At 44.8% G+C, this 24,894-nt stretch overlaps 1 protein-coding gene across 7 annotated transcripts in view; it reads right to left on the reverse strand.

Annotated features, from left to right (window-relative positions):
• Positions 1-12,368: 12,368 nt before the first annotated feature.
• The window catches only part of CEP192 (centrosomal protein 192), a 132,791-nt gene continuing 120,265 nt past the window's right edge, over positions 12,369-24,894 (reverse strand). For 6 of the 7 annotated variants that reach the window (XM_063077297.1, XM_063077292.1, XM_063077300.1 and 3 more), the window contains one exon: positions 17,333-17,716. In XM_063077297.1, the coding sequence (XP_062933367.1) occupies positions 17,578-17,716 (139 nt within the window). In that variant the 3' untranslated portion in view covers positions 17,333-17,577. Of the gene's footprint in view, positions 12,450-17,332; positions 17,717-24,894 lie in introns of those variants that run through there. The other variant, XM_063077295.1, reaches the window with a different exon arrangement.

Here is a 24,894-nt window from a genome sequence, read left to right on the forward strand (position 1 = left end):
ATAGCTAGGTCTAAGCAGGTGCTTTTATTATTTCATACTGGAATAATCTAGCTGCCCTAAATGAGTCCTGAAAGAATTGAATTATAAATATAAATTTAAAACAGTCCTTTAACGTAAGAATTAGAATTTTACTAAATTTGTTTTTACTCACACAAAACAATGGACTGCAAACCTGAGAATCAGGTAAATTCATTCCACCTTAAAAAATAAATTAGCTGTGACTGTACAGAAACTACAACAACTTCAATTTGTTTAATACATTTGAAAACTTTTTTCCGAATTAAACATTCAGTTGATGCGCACCCAAGAGAGTGGTCAGGGCATGCTGCTACACTTTTTCAAGATTTCCTATGCATTCTTTGAGAACCCACACACACAATTTCTAGAATATTAAAAGGCTATTAACTTCCTGAAGAATAATACACTTAGGAGAAATCTGTGAATTGATATGCATTTGAGAATCACCTAAATAACAATCTCATCAACTTTGAAGGAGACAAATTTTCAAAGTCATCTCCAGATATATCACAATCAATATTTAACCCAATGAATACAACTCTATTTTAGGTAACATAAGGCAGAAAACTCAGCTCTCAGCAGAAAAAGAAAAGAAAAAAAGTGGTGGAAATTGTATTATTGTTTTAAATTACGTCCTTATATCCTGCATCATTTTCAGTTGTAACAAATAATGAAATCAGTGCAGGGAAATTGACTGGTGTCTGGCCCTGTTCTCTGGCCCTGGAGAAACATCATCAAACAAATCATGATTCTACTTGGTTTCAGGTCTCGGTGATCATTTTTACCTTACAGTTGTTCCCAAATACGTGGTAAAAAAATAACTACCCTTAAGCGATAAAACAGAATGAGAACCAAAACTAATTTTTAATGTTCTTACGTAGATGTATTATTATGTATAACGTGTGTGTGTATGCCTACGTCACTGTAACGACTGAGAAGATGTCAGTGCTGGGAGTTCCCGCCATTGCTGGGGCTGAGTGTGGAGCTCGTGACAGTCAGGAGGTAGGACCGAGCGGTGGAGACGGCGCTTCCCAGGAGAGGCCGTGCACACAGAAGCGCGACGCCCGCATGGACAGCGCTCGGACACCCGGCGGGATGCGACCGCTCCAGGGCTCGGTGGCCTCGGGCAGCCGCCTGGGCCTCCAGCAGCCGCCGCTCCTTCCACAGCAGAGCCCCCGCCCCAGCAGCTGCAGGCCGGGCGCCCTCTGGGGCCGGGCAGTCACGCTGCACAAATCCACCTGGGATTGGGAGCCTGCTGGCCCGGAGCGGCTGGGCACCACCGGCTGCCTCCTGTGCTGCCTGCATGGTGGAGTCAGAGGGCCACCTCACCATCCTCGTCATCTCAGATCTTGTTTATATCGGTTTTAAATATCATGACATTTGAAAAACACGAGGAAGGTATAAATCGGCCATAATTCCAGTGCCAAATAATTGTAAAAGAAGTCTCCAATATACCCCCCGATTCTGACTTTGCCCTGAATTTATATGCACATGTCTATGTACATGCTTCCGTCCTTCGTCTGTGCTTTTAGCAAGAGGGAATGTGCTTTAATATTGGTGGTCAACCTGGTTTTTCCATTCAATATTATAGCTTAGATTTTTATATCGAAACACAGATCCACCTCACAGTTTTCAGGTCTGCGTGACATGTCGCTGCAGGAATCAACACGGATGCGTGCAATCTGGCCCCCACCGAGCCCCGCCAGGCTGCTTTTGTTGCCTTGTGGTGCACCCTACGCTGCAATAAAGATCCTCGTAGGTGGATCCGTGTGTGCTGTACGAGTGTTTAGACAGGGTCAGCTTGTAAAAGGAGGTGCTGCTTGTATTGGTCTGGTGTAAGTCAAGCTTCCAGCGGCGCGCAGTTCCACACCTGTATTCCTACAGGCAGGCGCGAACGCTACTGCTTCTCTACTTGAGACTCAGTGGGAAGGAAGAGGGACTCTTGAGCCAGCAGGAGGCGCCAGTTGGCCCGGTGGAGGGCAGGTGTGGGTCCTGGGTCCCCACTCTGTGCAGAGAGGTGGCTGTAGTAGAGACGGCGTCAGCTGCTTGTCACTGAGCACTGTGACCAAGTTGGTTAAGGCCTCCAAAATGTTTCCAGTGCTTCTTGGTGTCAAAATGAGGTCTCATCTAGGACATCTTCAATATCCTGCACCCAGAATAGGTGGCTTTCCCTACTACTAAATGAGCATACCTAGAGATGAGGGATGGCTCTCTTAGGACTGGAGGGGGTCTTCCCGAGCGCATCGAAACATTAGTGCTCAGTGAGGGCCATGTCAGGACAACTGAGGCGCAGCCAGTGATGGCGACCCCTCCTTCCTCAGCTGCTGAGGGGCCCTGCAAGTCTGCACTGCCCCTGGTGATGGCCCAGGAGCAGCTGCTGTGTCAGGGTAACGGTGGAGGCAGGGTGGGCCATTTGCTCTAAGAACCCAAAGACCCCAGGTACGCGAACCGACACCTGCCGCTGAAGCCACTCACTCGTCTACTTGACGGACGCCCGTGGGGCACCTTCCACGTGCCAAGTGCTGTCCTGGACACTGGGCACACACGAACAAAGCAAAAGCCTGCCATCACGGGGCTCCATTTCATTACGGAGAATTTAATGGGGGAAAGGTGCTACAGTGTGAAACTAAAGGAGGCGGCGGCGAGGGCGTGGGGAGCAGCTGGCATTTCACCTGCGCAAGTCAGGGAAGGCCTCACGAGAAAGCACCGTGAGGGAAGACCTGAAGGGGACGGGAGAGCAGTGCAGGCAGAGGGGCGCCAGCTGCCGGGCCGGAGGCGCGCGGGCGCGAGTGCGGGGCGAGCCGCGTGCCCACAGCCGGCGTGGCCGCCAGCGCCGTCCTGCCGCTGCGGGACTTCACGGGCCGCGGAAGAACCGACTGTCACACATCTTAAAACACAAAAGCAGAGAGAAGTTGGAACACCAACCCCCCGCACGTCACTCACCTCCAGAGACGACCGGGCTGTCCGCTGTCGCGGCCTTGCCCCCCTCCAGCTTTTGCCTGTGGCTTTTGCCAGAGCATGTGAAGGGAACCCCAGACCGCGCGTCATTTCATCCCCGAATGATTTAGTGTGTCCCACGAACGAGGAAGCCTTTCTAAAATGATCACACCTGACAAAACGAGCGCGGCTCCCGTGGCAGCGAATCCCTCGTCCGTTTCTCAGTTTCCCTTGTCTCAGTCTCTTTCCGCAGGTGGCTTCTTCAAGTCAGAATCCAGACAAGGTCCGCACGGTCGCTTCGACGGTGGCTCTGAAGTCCCTAAGTCCCCACCCCCCCGTTTTTTTAAAGTTTTAATTTTTTTATTGAAACGATTATGCGTATTTGCAGGGTGCAGCGTTGACTGTCAGTATTCGTGTGTGACATGTGACGATCCCATCAGGACAGCTGGCACGTCGTCATTACGCGTCCGCTCTCCCTGTGCATTAACCGGTCTCTGCCCCGCCCTTTTCCCGCTGCAGTGACCCCAGTTCTGTTCTCTCCTCCTGAACGTTCAGTGTGTTTCTTTCCCTCCCTCTCTGCTCCCGTTCATGAGTCAGGCCTCATAAGTGACTCCCTCCCTGGCGACCTCCTGTTTGGCGCTGGCTTTCCCGCCCGCAGCCTCTGCTGCCGACCGCGGTCCTCGCCTCCTTCACCCGCCGCATCCTCATTCCTGCCCTCAGAGACACTGCGCATGTGCCGGAGCCGCGGAGCCGCCGCGAACCGTGAGGCACGAGCGCATGCGCCGGAGCAGAGGCCTCCGCACCGAGGCCCGGCTGTGCAGCGCGGGGCAGAGCGGGACGGCGGAGGCTGCGCGGGGGACCGCGGGCGGGAGCGAGCAGGATGCCACCGGCGCGGGACGCCCGTGCTCGCGGGACGCCCGTGCTCGCCCGCCCTGCGGCGCCTCCTACGGGCGCCCTCCAGCCCGAGAGACGCAAGCGGCCGGGGCCGCCGCGATGCGCTCCGAGGGCCCTCGAGCCGGGACAGCCGCCCCCGCCCCACCGCCGCCGGAAGACTCTGCGTGGGTCCCCTGTAGTTCTCGTCTGTGGAACCCGCGGAGCCTGTGTGTGGCTCTGACGCTCACATGGGGCCGGTCACCAGGACCTTCAGAGATGACGACGCTAAGGAAAGAACGAAGGAACTCGGAGGCGCCGACAGAGGCTCGCGAGCAAACTGCGACACCGAGTCTGCCAGCCCGTGAGAAGGCGCCCTGGGCAACGGCGTCCGGCGGGCCTCGGGCTTCGGGGCAGCTTCGCACGCGGAGTGGCTGCCCCCGGCGCGTCGCCCGAGCCCGACAGGTGACAGAGGCTCGTCTCACGACACACTGTCGGAAGTTTCAAACCGGAAAGCTGGGGCTCTCCGCCACCGGCTTGACTCGTGTTCGCTGGAACGTGGCGTGACTGGCTCGTCCCCACGGCGCCGGCTGCAGACCGTTGTGCGCGCTCGTCCTTCCCTTCCCTGTCGCCAGCCACTGCCGGGCGGGCGCCTGTGACAGCGTCGGCAGCAGCGGCCGCGCGGTCGCCCCCTCACCCGGAGCTCGGCGTCCTGAGGGGCCCCTGCAGCCCGTCAGGCCGGGCATTGTCCTCCGTGGGCTGCGTGGCCCGCTCCGCCGGCTCCTGGTGGCGGCGTCCATGGCTGCACCGTGACCCGCTGTCTGGCATTCAGAACGCAAAACGAGCATTGGAATGTTTATTGTGCGCACGCAGCATTGCTCAGAGACCATGCAAAGGCTCCTACCTCAATTATCTTGTTCCAGCTTTAACACATTAGCTGCCACTTCTTTCACGGACCTTGCAGAAAGGAAAGTCTCTTTCTTTAACTCTTTTTCCCTTGAACGCAATTACCACTTCACTGACGGCTCTTTGTGGCCACCTAATCTTGCCGATTATGCCGGTGACATGGCCACAAAGCGGCATGACTGACATACCTGACAGCACTGGCTGGTGACAGGGCGGCCACAGTGAGGGGCGGCCTTTGTGGGATGAGTCCCCGCGCCCGCCAGCCGCGCGGGGAAGCCAGCAGGAAGGTGCTCACGGAGGGTACGCGCCGGGACACTTCCCGCCGCCGGGAAGGCTTTAACCCGGCAGCCCAGCAGCACCGAGGAGCAGGACGCCGGGCACGCCTATCTCATTCGTCCGCTGTTGCCCACACACAGAACATCTGCACTCCCCTTCGATTCTTCATGCGCACAATACAGCAGGCCCACCTGCTGACTGGCTGCCGTGGCCTGCAGCCTGGCTGGCCTTCCCCAGGCTCTCTTGGTGTCCTGTCCTGCCCTGCCAGGCTGGGTGGGCAGCTTCCGATTCCAGCCTAGTGCCCTGCGTGCCTTGTGCAGACGCACTACATGCAGATACACCCTGTGCACACTACGTGCAGACACACCCTGTCAGCAGCGGATAAAGGATACATGCACAGAGGCCTGCAAATAAGCCCCAACACTCTTGAATCTGATTCCAGCCCCACTCCCTGGTGAAGCCCATCAGAAATTACCCCGGGATCAGCCATCCTTCACTGGCTTCTGATGCACTGAGTTGATTATATTCTCACTTTTGGTTATTTTCACCCACTTTTCTCTTTAGATCACAGAAATAATACACATTACTCAAAAATTAAACATGACAGAAAGACATGATGTAAACAATAAGTATTTCTATCATCCACCTTTCCAAAGGCAGCCTGGTTACCAGCATAACGCATGTTCTCCAAAATGTTCTCTGTACATTTACTAACATCCAGTATTAGTAATTTTCCTTACAGAAGAGGATTGTACTATACATACTGTTTATGACTTTTTCCTTTTCTTCTATTTTGGCCATCCTTTCATGATTGAAATTGTTAATAATTGATCTTTAATCAGCTTTAGGAGGTGGCTTGGGGTTATTCTGGAGGGCCTATCATCCTCCCCTTAGCACCCAAGAAAACAGTGGCTTCTTCATGGTCTAAAGATTCAGATAACTGGAAACATTTAAAACCTCTTAGGTGGCTTTAAGATTGATATTAAAATAACAGAAAAGGGAAAACCAAATGTGTAATGTAACACGGCAACTAGCAGCAACACCACTGAAGGTATCCAGGTTAAAATTTAGCTTCCCAGCACAGCCCTCGTTAGGAATGACCGGGGAAGCCCCACCAGATCTCTCACTGGAGGGTCTCGAGGGTGACTGGCCCAGAAGGACCAGTTAATTACCTGGTTAATTCTGCTTTCTGAGAATGCATGAGCTGCACTGGTGAGATAAATCATCTGCTGTTCAGCAGAGACACTTGTGGAAATATCCAAGGATCCCAAACTCAGGCTCTTCAGAAAGAAAAAGCGATCTAGAGCTTTACCAGGAAATGTCATTTTAAAAGACTTCAGAGGGCCGGCCCCGTGGCGCACTCAGGAGAGTGCAGTGCTTGGGAGCGCAGTGGCACTCTGCTGCGAGTTCGGATCCTATATAGGAATAGGCCGGTGCGCTCACTGGCTGAGCGCGGTGCGGGCGACACCAAGCCAAGGGTTGCGATCCCCTTACCAGTCACAAAAAAAGACAAAAAAATAAAATAAAATAAAATAAAATAAAAGACTTCAGAAAAATACCACAGCCAAGAGGCAACATTTGACGGCCCAATAACTTGGCCCAAATACCTTCAATATCAGTGACATGTTCTCATTAAGTTTACTGAGTGTTTGCAGGAAAAGTGATGTTCAGCTTGTAAAGTCCTTCAGTATAACAATTGCATTTATGTTTACTTTTTAAAAATACTATTTGTTACAAAGATATAAGTATTCTTGAACATGGTAGAAAACTGAGACGGCCCAGTGGAAGCAAGCCTGCCTCCCACCTGGGTACATATGTCAGGAGCGCTGCCACTGGGGACTCCCCAGGTGCGTGTGCAGCACCTGTACTGACAGGTGCGGCTTCTGAGGTGTCATTAACCCTGGCCCCACCGTGCTCTTTTGAATCTCCCTTTCTCATTCCCAGGTGTCATTGTGGGCCGACTAGACAGTTTTCTAGTTTCTCTCAGGTACTAAATAGTACCTGTGAAGCTCAGACTCCCCTCTCCTGTCCATTTCCCCCTCGTTGTGGTTTTGAATTACTTCTTAGTGAGATTGGGTGTATCGGACAGGATGGCTTTGGTGCAAGTAACAGACCACTCACCTAAACAGTGGTTTAAACCACAAAGACTTTTAGCTGCCAACATCAGAGTCATTGTGGCAGAGTGCTGAGGAGCAGGGACCCTCACCAGAATGCCTGAATCTGCCACTTGATAGCTGGGTGGCCTCGGGCAAGCTGCTTGGACTCCCTGTGGCTCCATTTCCTCAGCTGTAAAATATAGAGATTAATAGTCTTTCTGCAGGTGATTGTTGTGAAGATCAAGTGAGTTAATCCATGCGGGATCCTTAGATTGACTGAGTGCTAGAAAAGTGTTGGCTACCGTCATCATACGCAGTAGGAAGTCAGGAAGTCGGGGCCAGCAGCTGTGCAGTGGCCTGGGTAGTCCACAGAGCTGTCCTCTGCTCTGCCATTCTTAGAGACCTCTTTCATGGGACAGCAGCCAGAGCTGAAGGGAAGGGTGGGTCCTCCCTCCAAGTGGTCTCTCTTCAGGACTCAGTTGCAGGAAAAGCAAGGAAAGCCACCTTCTTTGCTGGAGTCAGGCCTTCTGGGAAGTACATGGGTCGGGGGTGGCTGCAGTCTAGGCACCCACAGGACCTGCATGGTTGGCTCTGCTCCCAGGCCTAAGAGCATCTGCGTACATGAAAGCAGGTATCATTTTTCTCCTATTAGATGGGAAAGAATAACAGTTTGCTAACATACTGTTGGAAAAATGTAGAGAAACAGGCAGTCTTCATAAATTTCTGGCAGGAGTAAAAACTTGTACAACTGCTATAAAGAATACTTTGGCACAATCTATCAAAATTATAAGTGCTCATGCCCTTTGACCAGCAATTCCACACCTGTATTTTATCCCACAGATATCCTTGAACCTATGTGAAATAACCTGTGTATATGGACAGTCTTGGTAGTATTGTTTGTAATAGAAAAAGGCTGAAATAACCAAATGCCCATCACATAAGGATTGTTAGTTAAATAATGGCACAGCCATACAAAGACATACTCTGCAGCTGTTAATGAGAATGGGGCAGTTTTATGTGTGCTAATACAAAATGATTCCTAAGATATATTTTTAAGGTTAAAAAAAAAAAAGCAAGGTTGTGTTTTAAAAATTTAATATGTAACTATATATATATAACTAAAATTATATATAACACTTTTATATCACTTATGAGCTAGACACACTGTTTTAAGCACTTTACAAATATTTACTCATTTAATTTTCACAACAAACCTACAAAACAGATTACATGAATATTGTCATTGTACTAGTGAGGAAAATGAACCACAGGTCCAATCTGCCCAAGGCACAAAACTAGTAAGTGAGGAAGGTGGGATTTGAACCCTGACATTCAGGTGAGGTCCCTACACACATGGGTATGCACACATACACATTACATGCCCAGCAAAGACAAGGAATTGGCACACTAGTCACATGGCCAGTGCACAGATGTGAGAGGGAAACTTAGGTGTATTTTACAGCCTGTGCATGAATTACTACTGCGTATTACAGTAAGCTGGTGATGGCTCCACATTCTGCCTGCTTTCTTGTGATAGAAGTACACCTTTGTTGTATGACTCTGGGGCCTCCCCTGTGGGTGGACACCACCCCGTCAATGCTAGGCCCATGGGACACACTCCAGCCCATGGAATGTGAAGTGCCAGTGCACTAGTTCTAAGCCACAGCCTGCAGAGCCCTGAGGAGGACAATGTGACCTGAACACTTATTGTCCAAGAAGAATGAGAAACGAGCCCCTAAGCCTGACCTGCAGCCTGGAGCCAAGCAGCCAAGTGCAGGTGACATCGACCACTTCCCAGCCTTCTGCAGACTTACTTTAGCTGCTGAGGTTGAGGTTACTTGAAAGCTGATTAATACACATATTTTAAAAATAAAAGTTAGGGGAGGGAGAAGGGAGGGAGGTTTTGGTGATGGGGAGCAATAATCAGCCACAATGTATATTGACAAAATAAAATTTAAGAAAAAAAAAAAAGTTATTTGTTTTTCCTTTCTATTAACTGTCTGCTCATGTCCTTTGCCTATTTTTCTTTTAGATTACTGGTTTTTACTTATTAATATCTAAAGCCCTTTTACATGTGTTGCAAATATTCTTCCCAGCTGGTCATTTATGTCTCTTGACTATGATTTTTTCCACCCAGAAAAATTTAATTTGTATGTGCTTGAATTTATCAGTCTTTCTGATATGACTTCCAGTTTTTGTTTCTAAGTAGAAATGAGTCACTGAAATTGTTTTCCCATATTCTCTTCTGAGACTCTAGTTTCATTTTTGATTCATCTGGAGGATATTTTGGGATACCCATCTCTCTCCCACTGAGACGCCATGTTTACGATCTACTAGATTTCTGTGTCAGTAGTTGGGTCCTTATGGATTCCATTTTGTTTGGTTGTCTTCTCACAGGCCAGTCTCACTCAGGCTACTGTAACTACCTTTGTCAGGAGCGGAAGTGGCCAGTGAATCTCACCACCAGCTTCTTTCCACAAGTTTCCACTGACTGAGAGAAGAGTAGGATTCTGACCGACGTAGTTGTTGCTGTGTTGCTTCCTGATACTTCCCTCCTGAATTAAACTCAGCCACCAAAAATGGCAGAGCTGGAGGACCCACAGAAGGCAGGAAACATGAGTCCTGAGGGAAGGCCCCTCCCAGAAAGCCCAGGACGGAGGAGGCCGGACAAGAAAGGCTCCTCCCGCCCTCCTCAGAGGCGGAAGTTCCCTCATCTTGAGGTCCAGGCCGGGAAGGTGCAAGGAAGCCCGTGGGGACCAGCATCCTCACGTCCTCCCCGGCAGCATGGTCCTGGCTGCTCCCATGTGCTGCTGCCCACGTCAGCTCAGAACCACTTCTCTGCCTCAGTAAATGCCTTGCAGGTTTATCGGAAAGGCATTAAATGTAGAGATCGGTTTAGGAAGAACTGATTTCGTTATTGGATCTTCTTCAAAGGTTCTACAATAATGCAAAATATGCATTCCTAGTAGGCCTCACGTTCACACACAAAACAGGCTAATGGGCAAAAGGGGCAATTAGGGCCGACTACGCAAAATCTTACACAACTTTCTAACTTTTGTAACTTTGCAACTAATAACAGTTGTCATACCAGTCACCATAAAACTCTGGCAGAGTTCAAAACACGTGCAAAATCCTAATAAAGATGTATGTCGAATTTAGGATTTTATCCTTTAAAAAACAAAAGGAGAAGCTAGATAGCCAGCAGGTGCTCTAGGGAGGGTTGAGGCAGGTGCAGAGAATGGTAGGTGGACAGGCAGGGGCAGGCCACATTCAAAACGCAGTGACAGATGGCTGTGACTGTCCTCTTGGGTTGTGGAGAGCCCATCACAAGCACTGCTAAGGCAGAGCGGGGAGCCAGAGCGCTCCAGAGCCACAGGCCTCCGCAGGCACGGAGCAAGCCGGGCCACCGCCGAGCAGACACTGCCCAGCCCACCCCTCGCCCCCACACAGGGAGGCCTGCAGGTTGCCCCTCCCACCCAGGTCTCCTCCTGTGTCCCCCAGGGGGACTTTAAAGTTTTCTTTATATAAAATTTACACATTTCTTTACAAGTTTATACCCAGGTGTTTTATCTTGTCCATTATTTTCATATATGTAGAAAGACCATTGATTTTTGTATATCACTTCGGTGTCCAGTCACATTACTGGGCCCAATTCTCATTGTTTATTATTTTTAGAAGAAATTCTCTTGGGATTCCCTATCAACAGTTCCACAACCTGCATTTTACTCCCCCTGGCCCGCTGGCCCTGCGGCCATCTCAGCTGCAGGGGACAGACCTGGTCTACTCCTGACTTTACTGCTTGGAGTGTCTGTGAGCAGTTTGCTTTTGGCTTGAGATATAAATGCACTATTGTGTTAAACAAGAGTCCATCTATTCCTGTGTTACTGTACTGTCCACGTAAGACGCAGAAGCCTGGGCAAATGATGCATCCGTTCATTCGAAATGTCTGACGCTCCCCCGCACTAGCTCTGCCTGGGCTCCGAGGCTTCAGAGCTGCATGGCGGCCCTGGTCCCTGCCTGCACTGAGCAGATCATCGCTCGACAGTTACCCATCCATCGGGTCAGCGTGCTCCCTGAGGAGACATCCTCTGGCTGGGAAGAGTGCTGGGGCCCCCAAGTCAGGAGGAAGCTGCCTGCTCCAGGTGGACGGTATCTTTCAATTCCATTTATCCACGAACTTTCTGAAGTACCCTCTTATCTGTCAACTTGCTCATGGAATTAAACACACAACTATATTTCCATGTATCTTTTGTGTTTCCATGTATCTTTTGGGGGTGGGCAATGGATGCAGAATGAAAAATTATAAAAATGGATAGGATGATTAAAGTTCCAGCTGTAGTTTCCCAACTTGGCTCCTCCTTCACCCAATGCCACACTCTTCAGAGTCCTGGCCACATAGCCATCCACTTACAGAGTCCTGGGAGGGGCGCTACACCCATGCACACCCTCCCTGCTGTCCAAATAAGCTAATCCCTCGAGGACCAGAGATAGGTAACATTTACTTTTATTCCCCTGGTTTTCCTTAGTGTTCAATAAGCTCTGAATGCTTATAATCCTTTAAATTAGGGTGCATTTGAAAACTAATTCACAAGATTCTTTGTTCCAGCATACCTAGATTTTTACCTATGCACAAAATTAAAATTTTAAAAGATGAAACAAAACATGGAGTGTCCATTTTATTTAAGAGTTCTTTAACCACAAAAAGGTCAATAGTTGTTGGATTGGTCTCTTATCTTTTATATGTAATTATTTACCAATGTGGCTGATTTGTAAGAGCTTGTTAGATTTGCAGTGCAGTTATTTTTCTTTCTTTTGTCCTTTTTTTTTTTTTGTGACCGCTCTCAGCCAGTGAGCAAACCGGCCATCCCTAAATAGGATCCAAACCCGCGGCAGGAACGCTGCTGCACTCCCAGCGCCGCACTCTCCCGAGTGAGCCACGGGGTTGGCCCCATTTTTCTTTTTAATTAAGCACCCACTGTGTTAGTTTTCTATTGATGCATAATAAATTACCATAAGCTTCATAGCTTAAAACAAGTGTTTATTATTTCAATTCCTGTGGGTCAGGAATTCAGGCATGGCTTAGCTGGGCTCTTTGCTTTGGGGTCCCACACAAGGCTGCAATCATGGTGCTGCCCAGGACAGGGGTCTCATCTGAGGGTCCGACTGAGAAAGGATCAACACCCAAGCTCACTTACATGGTGGTCGGCAGGGTTCTCTTCCTCCTGGCCTGCCGGGCTGAGGGCCTCAGCTTGTAGCCAGCTGTTGGCCAGAAGCAACCCTCAATTCTTTGCCGCATGGCCCTCCCCAGGATGGCTACTTGCTTCATTAAACCCAGGAAGGGAGAGTCTGTTAGCAAGACGAAAATAAGTCTTTTGTGATTTAATGAGGCAAGTGACTTCCAACAATGTCAAGACACTCTATTGGTTAGAAACAAGTTACTCAGGGCAGGAAATTACACAAAGCCATGACTACTAAGAGGTACTACAGGATCATTGTAGGCTATTGTATTAGTCTGTTTCTGTTGCTTATAACAGAATACCTGAAACTGGGTAATTTACAGGTAAATGAAATTTATTTCTTACAGTTTTGGAGGCTGCAAAGTTCAAAGTTCAGGGAGCACATCTGGTGAGGGTGGGAACTCTCCACAGCAACACAGGGTATCACATGGCCAGATGGGCTGAGCAAGAGAGAGCTAACCTCACTCACTCTCCTTATAAAGCCATAAGAACCACACCCGTGACCACCCAGTAAACCATCAATGGATTAATCCATTCATGAGGTTAAAGTCCTCACAATCTAATCAACCAGAAGGTGCAGAGAATCTGGCTGAACCAAGCGGGGGTAGGGGAGGGGGGTGAGTTCTGCTCCATCTGAAATCATGCCAAGAAGAAAGGTGCCTAGTCTGGCTATACGAGGGTAATTCAAAAAGTTCATGGGAATTTTTTGAGTCCTATTATGGTAGTTGAAAGACCCCTCTTAAAGGCCCCACATTTCAATTACCATAATAGGATCTCTCACCCTCTCAACAGTTACAATGGAGATTAAGTTTACAATGAGTTTTGTGGGAACATTCAATCCACAGCAGTCAGCATGGAAGTAACATATTGCATCCGCCACATTCTCTAATAATACAGATGAACTTCCGTAACCGCAGGTTCCATATCAATGAATTCAACCAATCACAGCTCAAAAGTATTCTCAAAAACAAAACCCAGTAAAAAATAACAATGCAACAGTAAAAAAAAAAAAAACAAATTAAAAAATACAACTATTTATATCACATTTACATTCTATGAGGTATTGTAAGTTATCTAGAGATGATTTTTAAAATACAGGACGGTGTGTAGGTTGTATGTAAATACTACACCATTTTATATAAGAGACTTGAGCATCGCAAACTTTGGTATCTGCAGGGGGTCATGGAACAAATTCCCCCTCCTGCCCCCCACAGATACTGAGGGATGATGACTGTACTTATTTACAAAGTAACTGTTTTCAGAATGGTACAACTCTGAACATTTTTAAAGTTATCTGCTCATGCTTCCTTATCAAGACCAAGGTGATACAAAAAATGGCACAAAAATACAAAACAAGTCAACTAATCTTTATTTAAAGAAAAATAAACTTAATACTTGAACAGTTTGGTTCACTACTGTAATGTGTCATTGGTCTATTAACAATGATGACAGAGGAAGTAGTGATATCAAACAATTTCCCCAAAAGTGGTCCTGTAGGATTTTTGGATTTAAGAAGAGGTTTGGGGGCAAGAGTCCCAAGTTTGCAAGGCAGAGGGATATCACACTGGTGAACGGGCAAGAGGCAGAACCTGCAGTTGTGGGAATTCACAAAGTGGCATTGTGAAATTCAATAAAAGCCAACCAGCAAACTTAAAAAGACACAATTTGCACAGGATTTAAAGAGTAAAATTTGTTAGATGCCAAATGAGTGTGCTGCTAGAGTTTGAGAACCAACAGTATGAAACCTGTACGTCCTAACCAATCTGGGTATCCAAAATAGAAGATTAATAAATCAGTTTCACTAAATGGAGAAGACATATAAAAACAATCTTATTTAGGAAGAGGCTAGGAAAAGAGTTTTTGACTTCAGAACAAGGCTTTCATATAAAATTTAAAAATCTATTACATGTTAAGTATCAAAATTTAGAAAATAATAAATTGAAAAGGGAAGAAAGCCACTTAAAACACAGAGACAAGTTTACTTGTGAGAAACTGCCCGATTTAATTCTACCCAGAGATTTGTGTCCCATAAAGTATATGTATTATATATATAAAATCATTCCAACCTCAGAGTTTAATTGAAGAGTAAAAACAGATACCCTCTTATCTAATTTCATTTCTGGATTAAGTCAGTAACAATGCACATTAATCATCACTGAGTTCTACAGAACTTTAGGTCTTGCTTGCAAAACATCTTACCCAATTGACAAGCGAAGCATCCTCACTTCCGTGGGCTCTGATGAGCTAAACTAGCAGGACACATTAATTTTCAATCTTGGAGCTGTTTTACAACCCAAGGAAATTAAACTTTTAAAAGCAGGCACACATTAATGTTATATTTTCTCTAATTACATCAAGAACACTTTCTATTATCTGTATCTGGGCACTGAAGTCACAACAACCAAGGTTTGAATCCCAGCTCAAACGCTTTTAGCTATGTAACTTTTAGCTAATTACCTTACCTCTCTGAGTTTCTTCATCTATACAATAATATAAGTATCGACCCCACAGAAATCTGTCTGTCACAGACACCGCCATGGAATCTGGTGGCTGCAGCAAGAGGTGGCTGTCCCTCCTCTCCACCCCTTGGCCTCCCCACCATATCTATGGAGTCATTTAGAATTAAGTGGGACAGTAAACACAGAGCACTTAGGACACTGCTTGTCATGCCGAAGGCACTCAATAAATGTTTAGCTATTACCATTAGGAAATGTGTCCCGGAAACTGGTAAGAAATCTCAGAGAAAGGGTGGAGGCCCTCCTGAGAAGACAATGTTTACTGGCACTGGGGAAAGTAACAGTGGGGCATCTATGTCAGGGTGATGAGCAGAGAACCTTCCAGAACACCACTAGGCAGTCAGTGGCAATCATGCTGAACATGTAAGGCACTGTGCAGGCTCTGAGGATGTGTGGCGAGCAGGCAAGCCAGGTCTTGGTCACATAGAGCTTACATGCTACAGGAGGGAGACAGTTAACTGTTAACAGGCAAGAAAAGACCAGGGGAGATGAGGGTTATGACAGATGAGTGTCATGCGAGGAGGGAGAGTCAGGGACTCACCATGGAAAGGCAGTGGTCAGGAAAGTCTCCCCGAGGCATGAGGAGACGACCATGCACAGATGTGGGGAAGAGCTAGGGAGGCCGAGGCCTGAGCATGGCCTGCTGGAAGAACACGAAGGCTGCGCAGAGGCAGGTGGTGATGAAGGGCTCTGGGCCACAGGGATGACAGCTGCCTTTACACCCTGTGCAGGGTAATTACATTCACATACAGGCAGCGGAGTGGGCTGCACTTTACGTTTTTAAGGATGCAACTCTGCCTCCTGGTGGAGGGAGGTCTCTAGGGCTAGAAGCAGAGCCGGCAGTCTGGTGAAGAAGCGACTGCAGTGTCCACAGGGGGATAACGGTGGCTTGGGCCACTGCAGCAACACTGGAGGTGGACCCAAGAGGACTCATCTTAGATACACTTTGGAGAGAGTTGATGCAAAGGATGAGGTAAAGACACCAAAACGTCGGGTTTCAGCTGAGTGACTGGACAGACAGGGTGATACCTACTAAGACATGGGAAGCTAGGGTGAGACATGTTTGAGGCAGGTAGGGAATCGAAAGTCAGAGATGCCAATGTGATAACCTGTTGGAAATGTCCAGCTGGACATGTGAGTCTGGAGCTCAGAGAACTGAAGACCCAAGGTATAAACTTGGGCAAGGCTGGGAAGGAGGGAAACAGCTTCCACATGGACAGCTAATGAAAGGAACGCTCACACCGTAACCTCGCCAGGGAGATGCTCTGCCCCATCGGCAGCTATAATGAAGTCAGCCAGTGGTATGCAGCTGCTGTAGCAGTGGTGACTGGTTGCATGAATCATTGTTTACGTCCAACTGCTCTTAGAACTCTAAGCATCATGTTTCCAAAACATGGAGGCATAAAAACTGCAGATCCATAACAAAGAGAGCCACATTCAGTTTTGTTTCTCACCTATAACTTAAAAGGCAAAGTAATAAGGACACAGAAATAGACATACCATAGTCCCTGGGAATTGAAACACCATGGTGAACATTTTAAAAAAGGAGTACCTCTGTTTTAAAATTTTAAGACTGAATATTGTCAAATAAACACACATTCAAGCATGTCCATCTCACATTCAATGTACAATATCTAGAACAGAAGTTGGGCAATTTAACTTGTGAAAAAATGTTTTCAGAAATTTGATTTCTAAGCAAGAATTTCTAGGCAAAGAAAAATGATGTGGAAGAGGAAGGGATTTGTTTTTCTATCAGACAATCACAGTAACTGTAATTGGGTTTAAGTCATCCAGGCAGCTTTTTTACAAGCCCTGTGGAAGTCCATCAATAACATCCAATTGTGCTCACCCCCAAGCTACTATTCACGTGCTCACAGTCTGGAATTTTGTTGCTTCAAAGGAAAAGCCTGTTAGCTGGGGCTCCGCAGAGTTTAACAGGAGACTCACTAGCAATGGTCAGAGAAGTGATTCATAACCATGTAAACCCATATCGCCTTCTCTACCTCATACTTTGCACAACTTAAGACAGGATGGGTCCCTCAGGGACCCGCCGCTCTCCCCTCACCCTGTGTCCCACTAGAACCTGCCTGCAGAGCACCTCTTCTACACCAGATTCTGGAGCAGTTGTCCGTCTAGCTTTTATCATAAATAAATGACATTTAAATATATATCAACCTCTCCACTGTTATTTGCACAGAATATAAAGACTTCCACCACTCTGGAGAAAACAACTTCTCTTCTGGGCAATTAGTGAAAAGACAGAAGAAACCGAGAGGGAATTTCTTAGGGGAAAGGAAACTGTAATGGAGGAGGAAAAAAAAAAACCAAACAAACCCACAGAACAGACCCAGAAGCTTGGAAATAATTAGCAGTATAAAGTGATATTCTAATTTCTGCATGACATCATATAAAAAGACAAGTTCAGTGGAAAATTAAGTTTATTTCTGGATATGCAACATTAAAATATGTCATTTATTCAGAATATCATAATCAGTTTAAAAATGAACTCTCTTCTCCCCTGTAAAAGTTAAGTACAATACTGTAGGCTAAATACATGATATTTTAGTCAGGTTTTCAGTATTCGCTTCTCAAAACAAAATAACTGTAGTTATACATATCCAATTTATCATACAGAATATATACAAAGGCATAATTGTAGTGTAAAAAAATGAAGCTGCCAAAATATAACATGCAATTTATTTTACACAAAATGTATTCTAGTTAGTTTTTTTCAAGAGCTTCACCAACTAGTCGAATAGCAATACTCTTGCCTTCGTCTGTTTGAATAACAAGCAAAGCTTCAAATTTGCCCACGGACTCTGGTCTGAACTGCACGGGCATGTTGATGTAGTGCTGGGCCCTGCAAGAGAATGGCAAGAGCAGCAGTGTGATGCCTGGCAGCAAGCAGTCACCTGTCCTAGCACAGTGCCTGGCACAGATGCTGACGGAGAACCTGGTCAAGAGACACTCTGCTGAAACTTATTTCTGGTTTCTTTGATGTCACTATTTAATAAGAAGCTGACACCAAGGAGAGAAAAACCTAAAACTGGATTAAACATATTACATATATATTCCTAGTTATCCAATAAAAGTAGAAAAAGGGGTCTGATCTATTCTATATAGAGCTTTGTAGTCAGTCTGCAAAAGCAGGTAGCTGCCTACCTAGAAAGGGTGGAGAACACTGTAAATATCCCTACTTTATCCAATTCAGGAAGCACAGTGTACTGGAAAGAATATTAAAACAATTTGTCCCATACCTATCATTAGCAGGGCTATGCAGTTTATGCTCTAAAATTCATATGAAACTTATCAAAAATCTTCTTGAAACCTTATTTTCAAATTATATAGAGGCAGATAATAAGTGCCCTATGGTTAAAAGTAGTATTTTTGAGGTTTGTTTTTATCCATAAAACTGTCCCAGAAGCTTCAAAACATACCTTTATTACTGTGGTGAATGAGACTACGTACACTTTATGCACAACCTATGAGAGACATCATCAATTTTCAGTCTTAATTGTTTTTGAGTGAAAATTTAGAGCTTTTTGACCTTCCTCAAAAGGAAGGTACTTCACTCTTTAGTCCCATCTCAGAGCTAAATGTTTTAAAATTTGGAAGTCAGAAGTGATATATGTGTTTGTTTCCAGTGTTTTTCCTGATAAAACCCAGTATATATTGCACTAGCTTTTGGGTGCACAACAGCATGTAGGGCTAGAAATTTAGAAAACAGTTTAAGTACTTCAAAACCCCTTTCCCTGATATAACTGATAGCACAGATCTGTATATCTTTATATGCTATGGCATACATATGTGTGTATATAGCCATACACAGCAAAGGTGTGTATGTATATCCCTATTTATTTATTTTTATTTAAAGTCTGGGTTATTTTTCCCAAGTGTATTATACCTTACTTTACCATGTCAAATCTAACGTTGGCGGGCAGCCCCATTCGCCTGGAAGCAGACAAGAGAGCACACCCAGGGTCCTAGGTGAGAGCTGAGCGCAGTCCCCTCTGCCCAGAAATAGGCAAGAGAGCACACTGAAAACACCACTTTTGTGAGGGTGGCCCACAGAAGCCACCACCACAGCCACGGCTGCCACAAAAGTGGCTCAATGCCACAGCAGTAGCCCCAGACACCACACAGGCAGCCCGCCAGGCACTTGACTGCACTGACACAAGGAGAGTCACCAGTGGAGACTGGAAAAAGAAAAGGATGTCTCTGTCCTCAAAGCCCACTACAGAATAACAGAAGAAGCAACTGCTCTACCAGATGACCAGACCTCAATGCTGAGATACCAGAAATATGAATAAACAAGAAAATATAACACCAGCAAAAAAATACAGTGATTCTCAAATACCAGACCCTACAGAGCAGAAACCCTTCAAATGACTGAAAATAAATTCTGAGCAACAATCTTAAGTAAACACACTGATATATAAGAGGACTCAGTTAGACAACATAATGAAATGAGAAAAAAAATCCAGGATACAAAGGAGGAAGTTTACAAAGAGATTAATACCTTGAAAAAAATTGTAGCAGAATTCATGAAACTGAAAGATTCACTCAATGAAATAAAAAACACAACCAAGAGTTGAAGCAGCAGGCTAGGACAAGCAGAAGAAAGAATTTCTGATCTTGAACATAATCTTTTCAAAATAACCACACAAACAAACAAAAATGAAAAAAGAATTTTTAAAAATGAAGAAAATCTAGGAGAGCTAGCAGATAACCTCAAAGCACACAAACATTTGAATCATGGGTGTTCCAGAACGGAAGGAGAAAGGAAAAGGCATGGAAAACCTATTCAATGAAATAATAATGGAAAAATTCCCAGGTATAGAGAGCGACACGGACCTTCAGATCCAGGAGGCTCAAAGATCCCCAAACAGATTCAATCCAAAAAGATCCTCTCCAAGACACATTATAGTCAAACTGGTAAAGCTCAAAGACAAAGAGAGAATCTTAAAAGCAAGAAAAAAGTGTCAAGTCACCTTTAAGGGAGTTCCCATCAGACCAACAGCAGACTTCTCAACAGAAACTCTACAGGCCAGAAGAAAATGGTATGATATATTCAAATTACTAAAAGAAAAAAACTGCCAGCTAAGACTACTATTTCCAGTAAAGCTATCCTTCAGACAGGCACACCAAGCCAGCACCTCGGGGCCCACCCACGGTCCCAGGGCATGGAGAAGGGGACCAGACCACCCTCCCACAACCAGGCACACTGAGCCAGCACCTTGGGGCCCACCCAGGGACCTGGGGTATGGAGTTGGGGACCGGACCACCCTCCCACAACCAAGCACACTGAGCCTGTGCATTGGGGCCCACCCAGGGACCCAGGGTATGGAGTCGGGAATCAGACCACCCTCCCACAACCAGGCACACTGAGCCAGAGCGTTGGGGCCCACCCAGGGACCCGGGGTATGGAGTTGGGGACCGAACTACCCTCCCACAACCAAGCACACTGAGCCTGCGCATTGGGGCCCACCCAGGGACCCAGGGTATGGAGTCGGGGATCAGACCACCCCCCCACAACCAGGAATAACATGCCAGCACCTCAGAGCCCACCCAGGGAGCCGGGGCATGGAGAAGGGGACTGGACCTCTCTCCCACAACTGGGCACACCATGCCAGCACCTTGGGGCCTGCCAGGGGACCCCAGGCAAGGAGAAGGGAACCAAACACACCCCACAACCAGGCATACTGCCAGTGCCAAGGAGCATGCCAAAAACAGCACCCCCACGTGGGTGGCCCACCACAGTCACCACAATAACCATGGCTGCTGCAAAAGCGGCTAGACGGCACAGCTACCATGCAGATAGTTTGCCAACCACTGGAGTTCATTCACATAAGAAGAGTCAACAGCAGAGACAAAGAAAGGAAGAGGATGTCTCTTTCCACAAAACCCATTTCAGAGTGACAGAAGAAGCATCTGCTCTATGATAATATTGGGGGATCTGATCACATCTCTCAGCATTGGACAGATCATCTAGGCAACAAGTTAACAGAGTAACCATTATTCTTTCAGATGGAGAGAAGAAATCTAGGCAATTAGAAGGTGGAAGGGGAGGGAATGGGGGAAGGGGAGAGGCTGGACAAGGGGCATAAAGAATAATTATGATTTGTAACAATATATATGCTAGTAATACTGATTTAATCAACATATCTCAATGTTCAACCTCCAAAATATGTGTAATCGATTTTGATTCAATAAATAAAATAAATTATTAAAAAAAAAAAAAAAAGCTATCCTTCAGAAATAAGGGGAAAATGGTGTACTTTCCAGACAAGCAAAAACTGCAGGAGTTCAGCACCATATAACCAACCCTACAAGAAATCTTTAAGGAAGTCTTGCATCTGGAATCTGAAAAATGATAATCACTACCATGAATACATAAGAAAGAATAAAACCTACTGGTAAAACAAAAATGCAAACAAGAGAAAAAAACTAAATCTTACCACCACAAAAAAAAATAATGACAACATAATAATGCCCCTGCTTTATTTCTGATTTTAGTCATTTCTTTCTCCTCTCTTTTCTCTTGGTCAATCTACATAAAGGTGTGTACATTTTGTTGATCTTTTTAAAGAATCAACTTTTGGTTTTGTTGATTTTCTCTATTGTTTTTAATTCCCTATTTCATACATGTCACTTGTAATCTTTGTTATTTCCCACGTATACTTGCTTTTGGTTGAGTTTGTTCTTCTTTTTCTATTTTCTTAAGGTAGAAGTTTATATTACTGATTTGAAATTTTTCTTATTTTTAATATAGGTATTTACAAGTATAAATTTTCCTCTAAACACTGCATGAACCCTGCATCCTATAAATTTTGATATGTTTCACTTTGATTTTTATCTCAAAGCACTAACTTCCCTGTGATTTTTCCTTTTACCTATTGTTTATTTAGAAGAGTGTTGTTTAATTTCCACATATTTGTGAATTTTTAAAATTTCCTCCTGTTATTGTGGTCAGAAAACATATTTTCTATGATCTTAGTCTTTTAATGTATTAAGACTTGCTTTGTGCAAAAAAAAAAAAAAAAAAAAAAAGCTAATGTGTTTTTTGAAAAAAAAAAAATGTAACCTAGCCCATGGCATTAACTACAATTTCCTCTTTTGTGTAAGCATTTCAATACTCAGAACAATGCAGTACAATTTGACAACTTAAGACACTCTATAACTTATGAATTATTGAAAATAATAAAGTACTCCAAAGGAAATCTCTGTAAGAGCCCAACATTAACACATTTCAATATGCAATAAAGAACTGTTCTAGATTATTCTGTATCAAATCCTCTCTAACTAATGACTAGCTTGAGAGCAAAGGCCCACAGAGCACAAATGCATCCAGAGAGCAGAGCCTGGCAGCCATGCACACTCTGCCCCTCACTGACTGTGTGCCCCCTCTACATGGGAAGAGCTGAGCAGAAGCTACAAATTCTACCAACCATAATTTTTCTTTCTTCCTTTTTAAAAAAAAATTTAAAAGAACACTTTTTGTAGGAAAATGTTAGCACATAAGCACATCCAAGGAACCACCACTATCACAGAAACTGAAAAAAGTAACAAATTATTTGGTTCCTGTGCACCAGTGAGAAGTCACAACAGCTCAATGATAATGCTGTCCCTCAGCTTGTGGCTTTTGTTAACAACTGTCCTCCCCTCTCGACCCAGCAAGGCCTGCCCACTCAGAAGCAGGAGCTCTCCAGGCTCATGAACTGCTATCAGTGTTTCCTTTTCCCTATTACCTTATTGGATAACCTAACATTTTAAGTGGACTAAATATCCCCAACATATATTCATGGTCACCCACTTGCCCTGGGCAAAACCTCTGTAGCTCTTGGCGGAACTCTTCTGCCTTTTTACGTTGCAATCAGTTTATGGCCCATAGGGCAGATGCCACTTTTGTGTGTTAGCGCTACAACTTACAGAGAGCAGCCCCCTTAGGCTCCCATTGGCTTCAGGAAGGGTGCACATTTTTAAGGTAATTATTACCTCACGTCCCCTACAGATGACTAAAGGCATGTTATTAATCTGAAAGTGTGTAGTTAATGGTGTCATAGAGCAGACACTGACCTAATGAACAAAAAATGTGATTAATGAAAGGCTGGGAAGTGCTTCAGAGGATTCTAAGAACAGAGACTTTTTTCCACCTGCCAAAGCAAACTAACTGTTGCTCTCAACGAGGAATTACATTCACGAGCCTCTGTCCAAAGTCAAAGCATCTAATACTGGGGATGAATACAAAAGCACTCATTTCTATAATAAGAATTAGCAACCACTACTTCAGTTTTTGTGATAGAAATTCTCAAGTGAGATTACCGTGGCAATCTGCTTCTACTGTCCTGCTTCTTCTCTAAGGTTGAAAAAAGTCATTCTTATAAGTAAGCCAACTTTTCTGCCTTACTGTACATAAAATTTAAGCCTACAGATGTGTCCTGAGAGAGCTTTTCTATGATCTAGAGCTTACTTCATCTGATTAAACAGATCATAGAATCAGAGCTTTATACACAATTTTCTTATTCATATTTTATCAAATTTAAAATGAGTTGCTGCGATTAAAGCTGATGCCAGAATTTGTAATATTTTATATTCAGCCTATGGTTCCATAATGATAGTTAATGTCAATGAATACTTTCTGGAAACTCATCATGATCAGAATAACTTAAGTACCTGCCATTAGTAAAGAATAAAATTATTTAATCTAACTTTATCTTCAAAGCATAATTGTTTAAAAGATTTAAGTATGTTCAAAAAGTATGAACAAAACGTATCTTGTGATGCTATTTAAAATGCTAGCTTACCTAAACTGTCCAAATTTTGTTTAATTTAAAAATATTTTCTCATGTTTCTAAGTTCCTTCAGGTGCCATCAGCATGACCCAAGCTGCATACAATAGCAGTGCTCCAGTTTATGTCAGCTTAAAATTTTATAGGACTGTGATGGCAAGTCAACAAGTTCAACTCTATAAAAATGCTACTTTTAAATAACTAGAAATGAATACATTTTATTTTTCAAAATTGGTTTTTAGAAAGCAACCTGAAGCTAAGCAAAGTACCATCTCATTTATAAAACTTGAATTTCTCATTAAAAGTGGTTTAGGCATCATTTCCTATCATGTCTGTAACGCTGAAGTCGGAATCTACGTGAGCAGCAACAGCAGCAGCAGCAGCAATTCAATTAGCCATCAAATCCAGGTGGGTTCACAGAGAAGACATGAGTTACTACCTTGTTTAAAATTTTAGACAATGAAAAATAAACATGGCAAAAAAAATAAAAATGTCAAATAGGAAAATAATTTGACATTCTGTCAAAACTATATATTTCAATTAGGTAATGTAAATATTTTATAAATTTGTAATACCTCCAGTGATGAGTCATTATACTACATACTACAGACTAAGTGTTTGTGTGCCTCCCCCCAAATTCATATGTTGAAATCCTTAGCTCCGCCCTCATGAATGGGATGAGTACAATTATAAAAAGATGCCCAAGAAAGCTCCTTTTCCCTTCTACCATATGAGGACACAGCGAGAAGGCGCCATCTGTGAACCAGGAAGCAGGCCCTCACCAGACACTGAATCTGCCAGAGCTTAAATCTTGGCCTTCCCAGTCTCCAGAATGGTAAGAAACAAATTTCTGTTGTTTATAAACTATCTAGCCCACGGTATTCGGTTATAGCAACCCAAACAGACTAAGACACTACAGAAGGATTTTTTATCCAAAACTCCGCTTAAATCTCTTCCACTCGGTTGGTCTTATTCCTGATTCCATATCAGAAACAGACTCTGCCACTTGGAATACTACTGTAATAGGATAGGTTTAGGGTCTTTTTCTGGAAAGAGTCAAGAAAGTAGCTGATCTGGCTTACAAATTTTGGCTGAAGTACATTTTTAAAAGAAATCTGTGAAAGCAAATTAAGCAAAGAATATCAAAAAAGAGTTTGAAACCACATGATCTCAATGATGAAAGTTGGAAAATAAATGTTTAACTCCAGGCAAGTTTTGACTGCCTCATCCTCTAGCCACAAAATGGAGA

The sequence above is a fragment of the Cynocephalus volans genome, chromosome 13 (assembly GCF_027409185.1).
Source record: "Cynocephalus volans isolate mCynVol1 chromosome 13, mCynVol1.pri, whole genome shotgun sequence".
Classification (NCBI taxonomy): domain Eukaryota; kingdom Metazoa; phylum Chordata; class Mammalia; order Dermoptera; family Cynocephalidae; genus Cynocephalus; species Cynocephalus volans.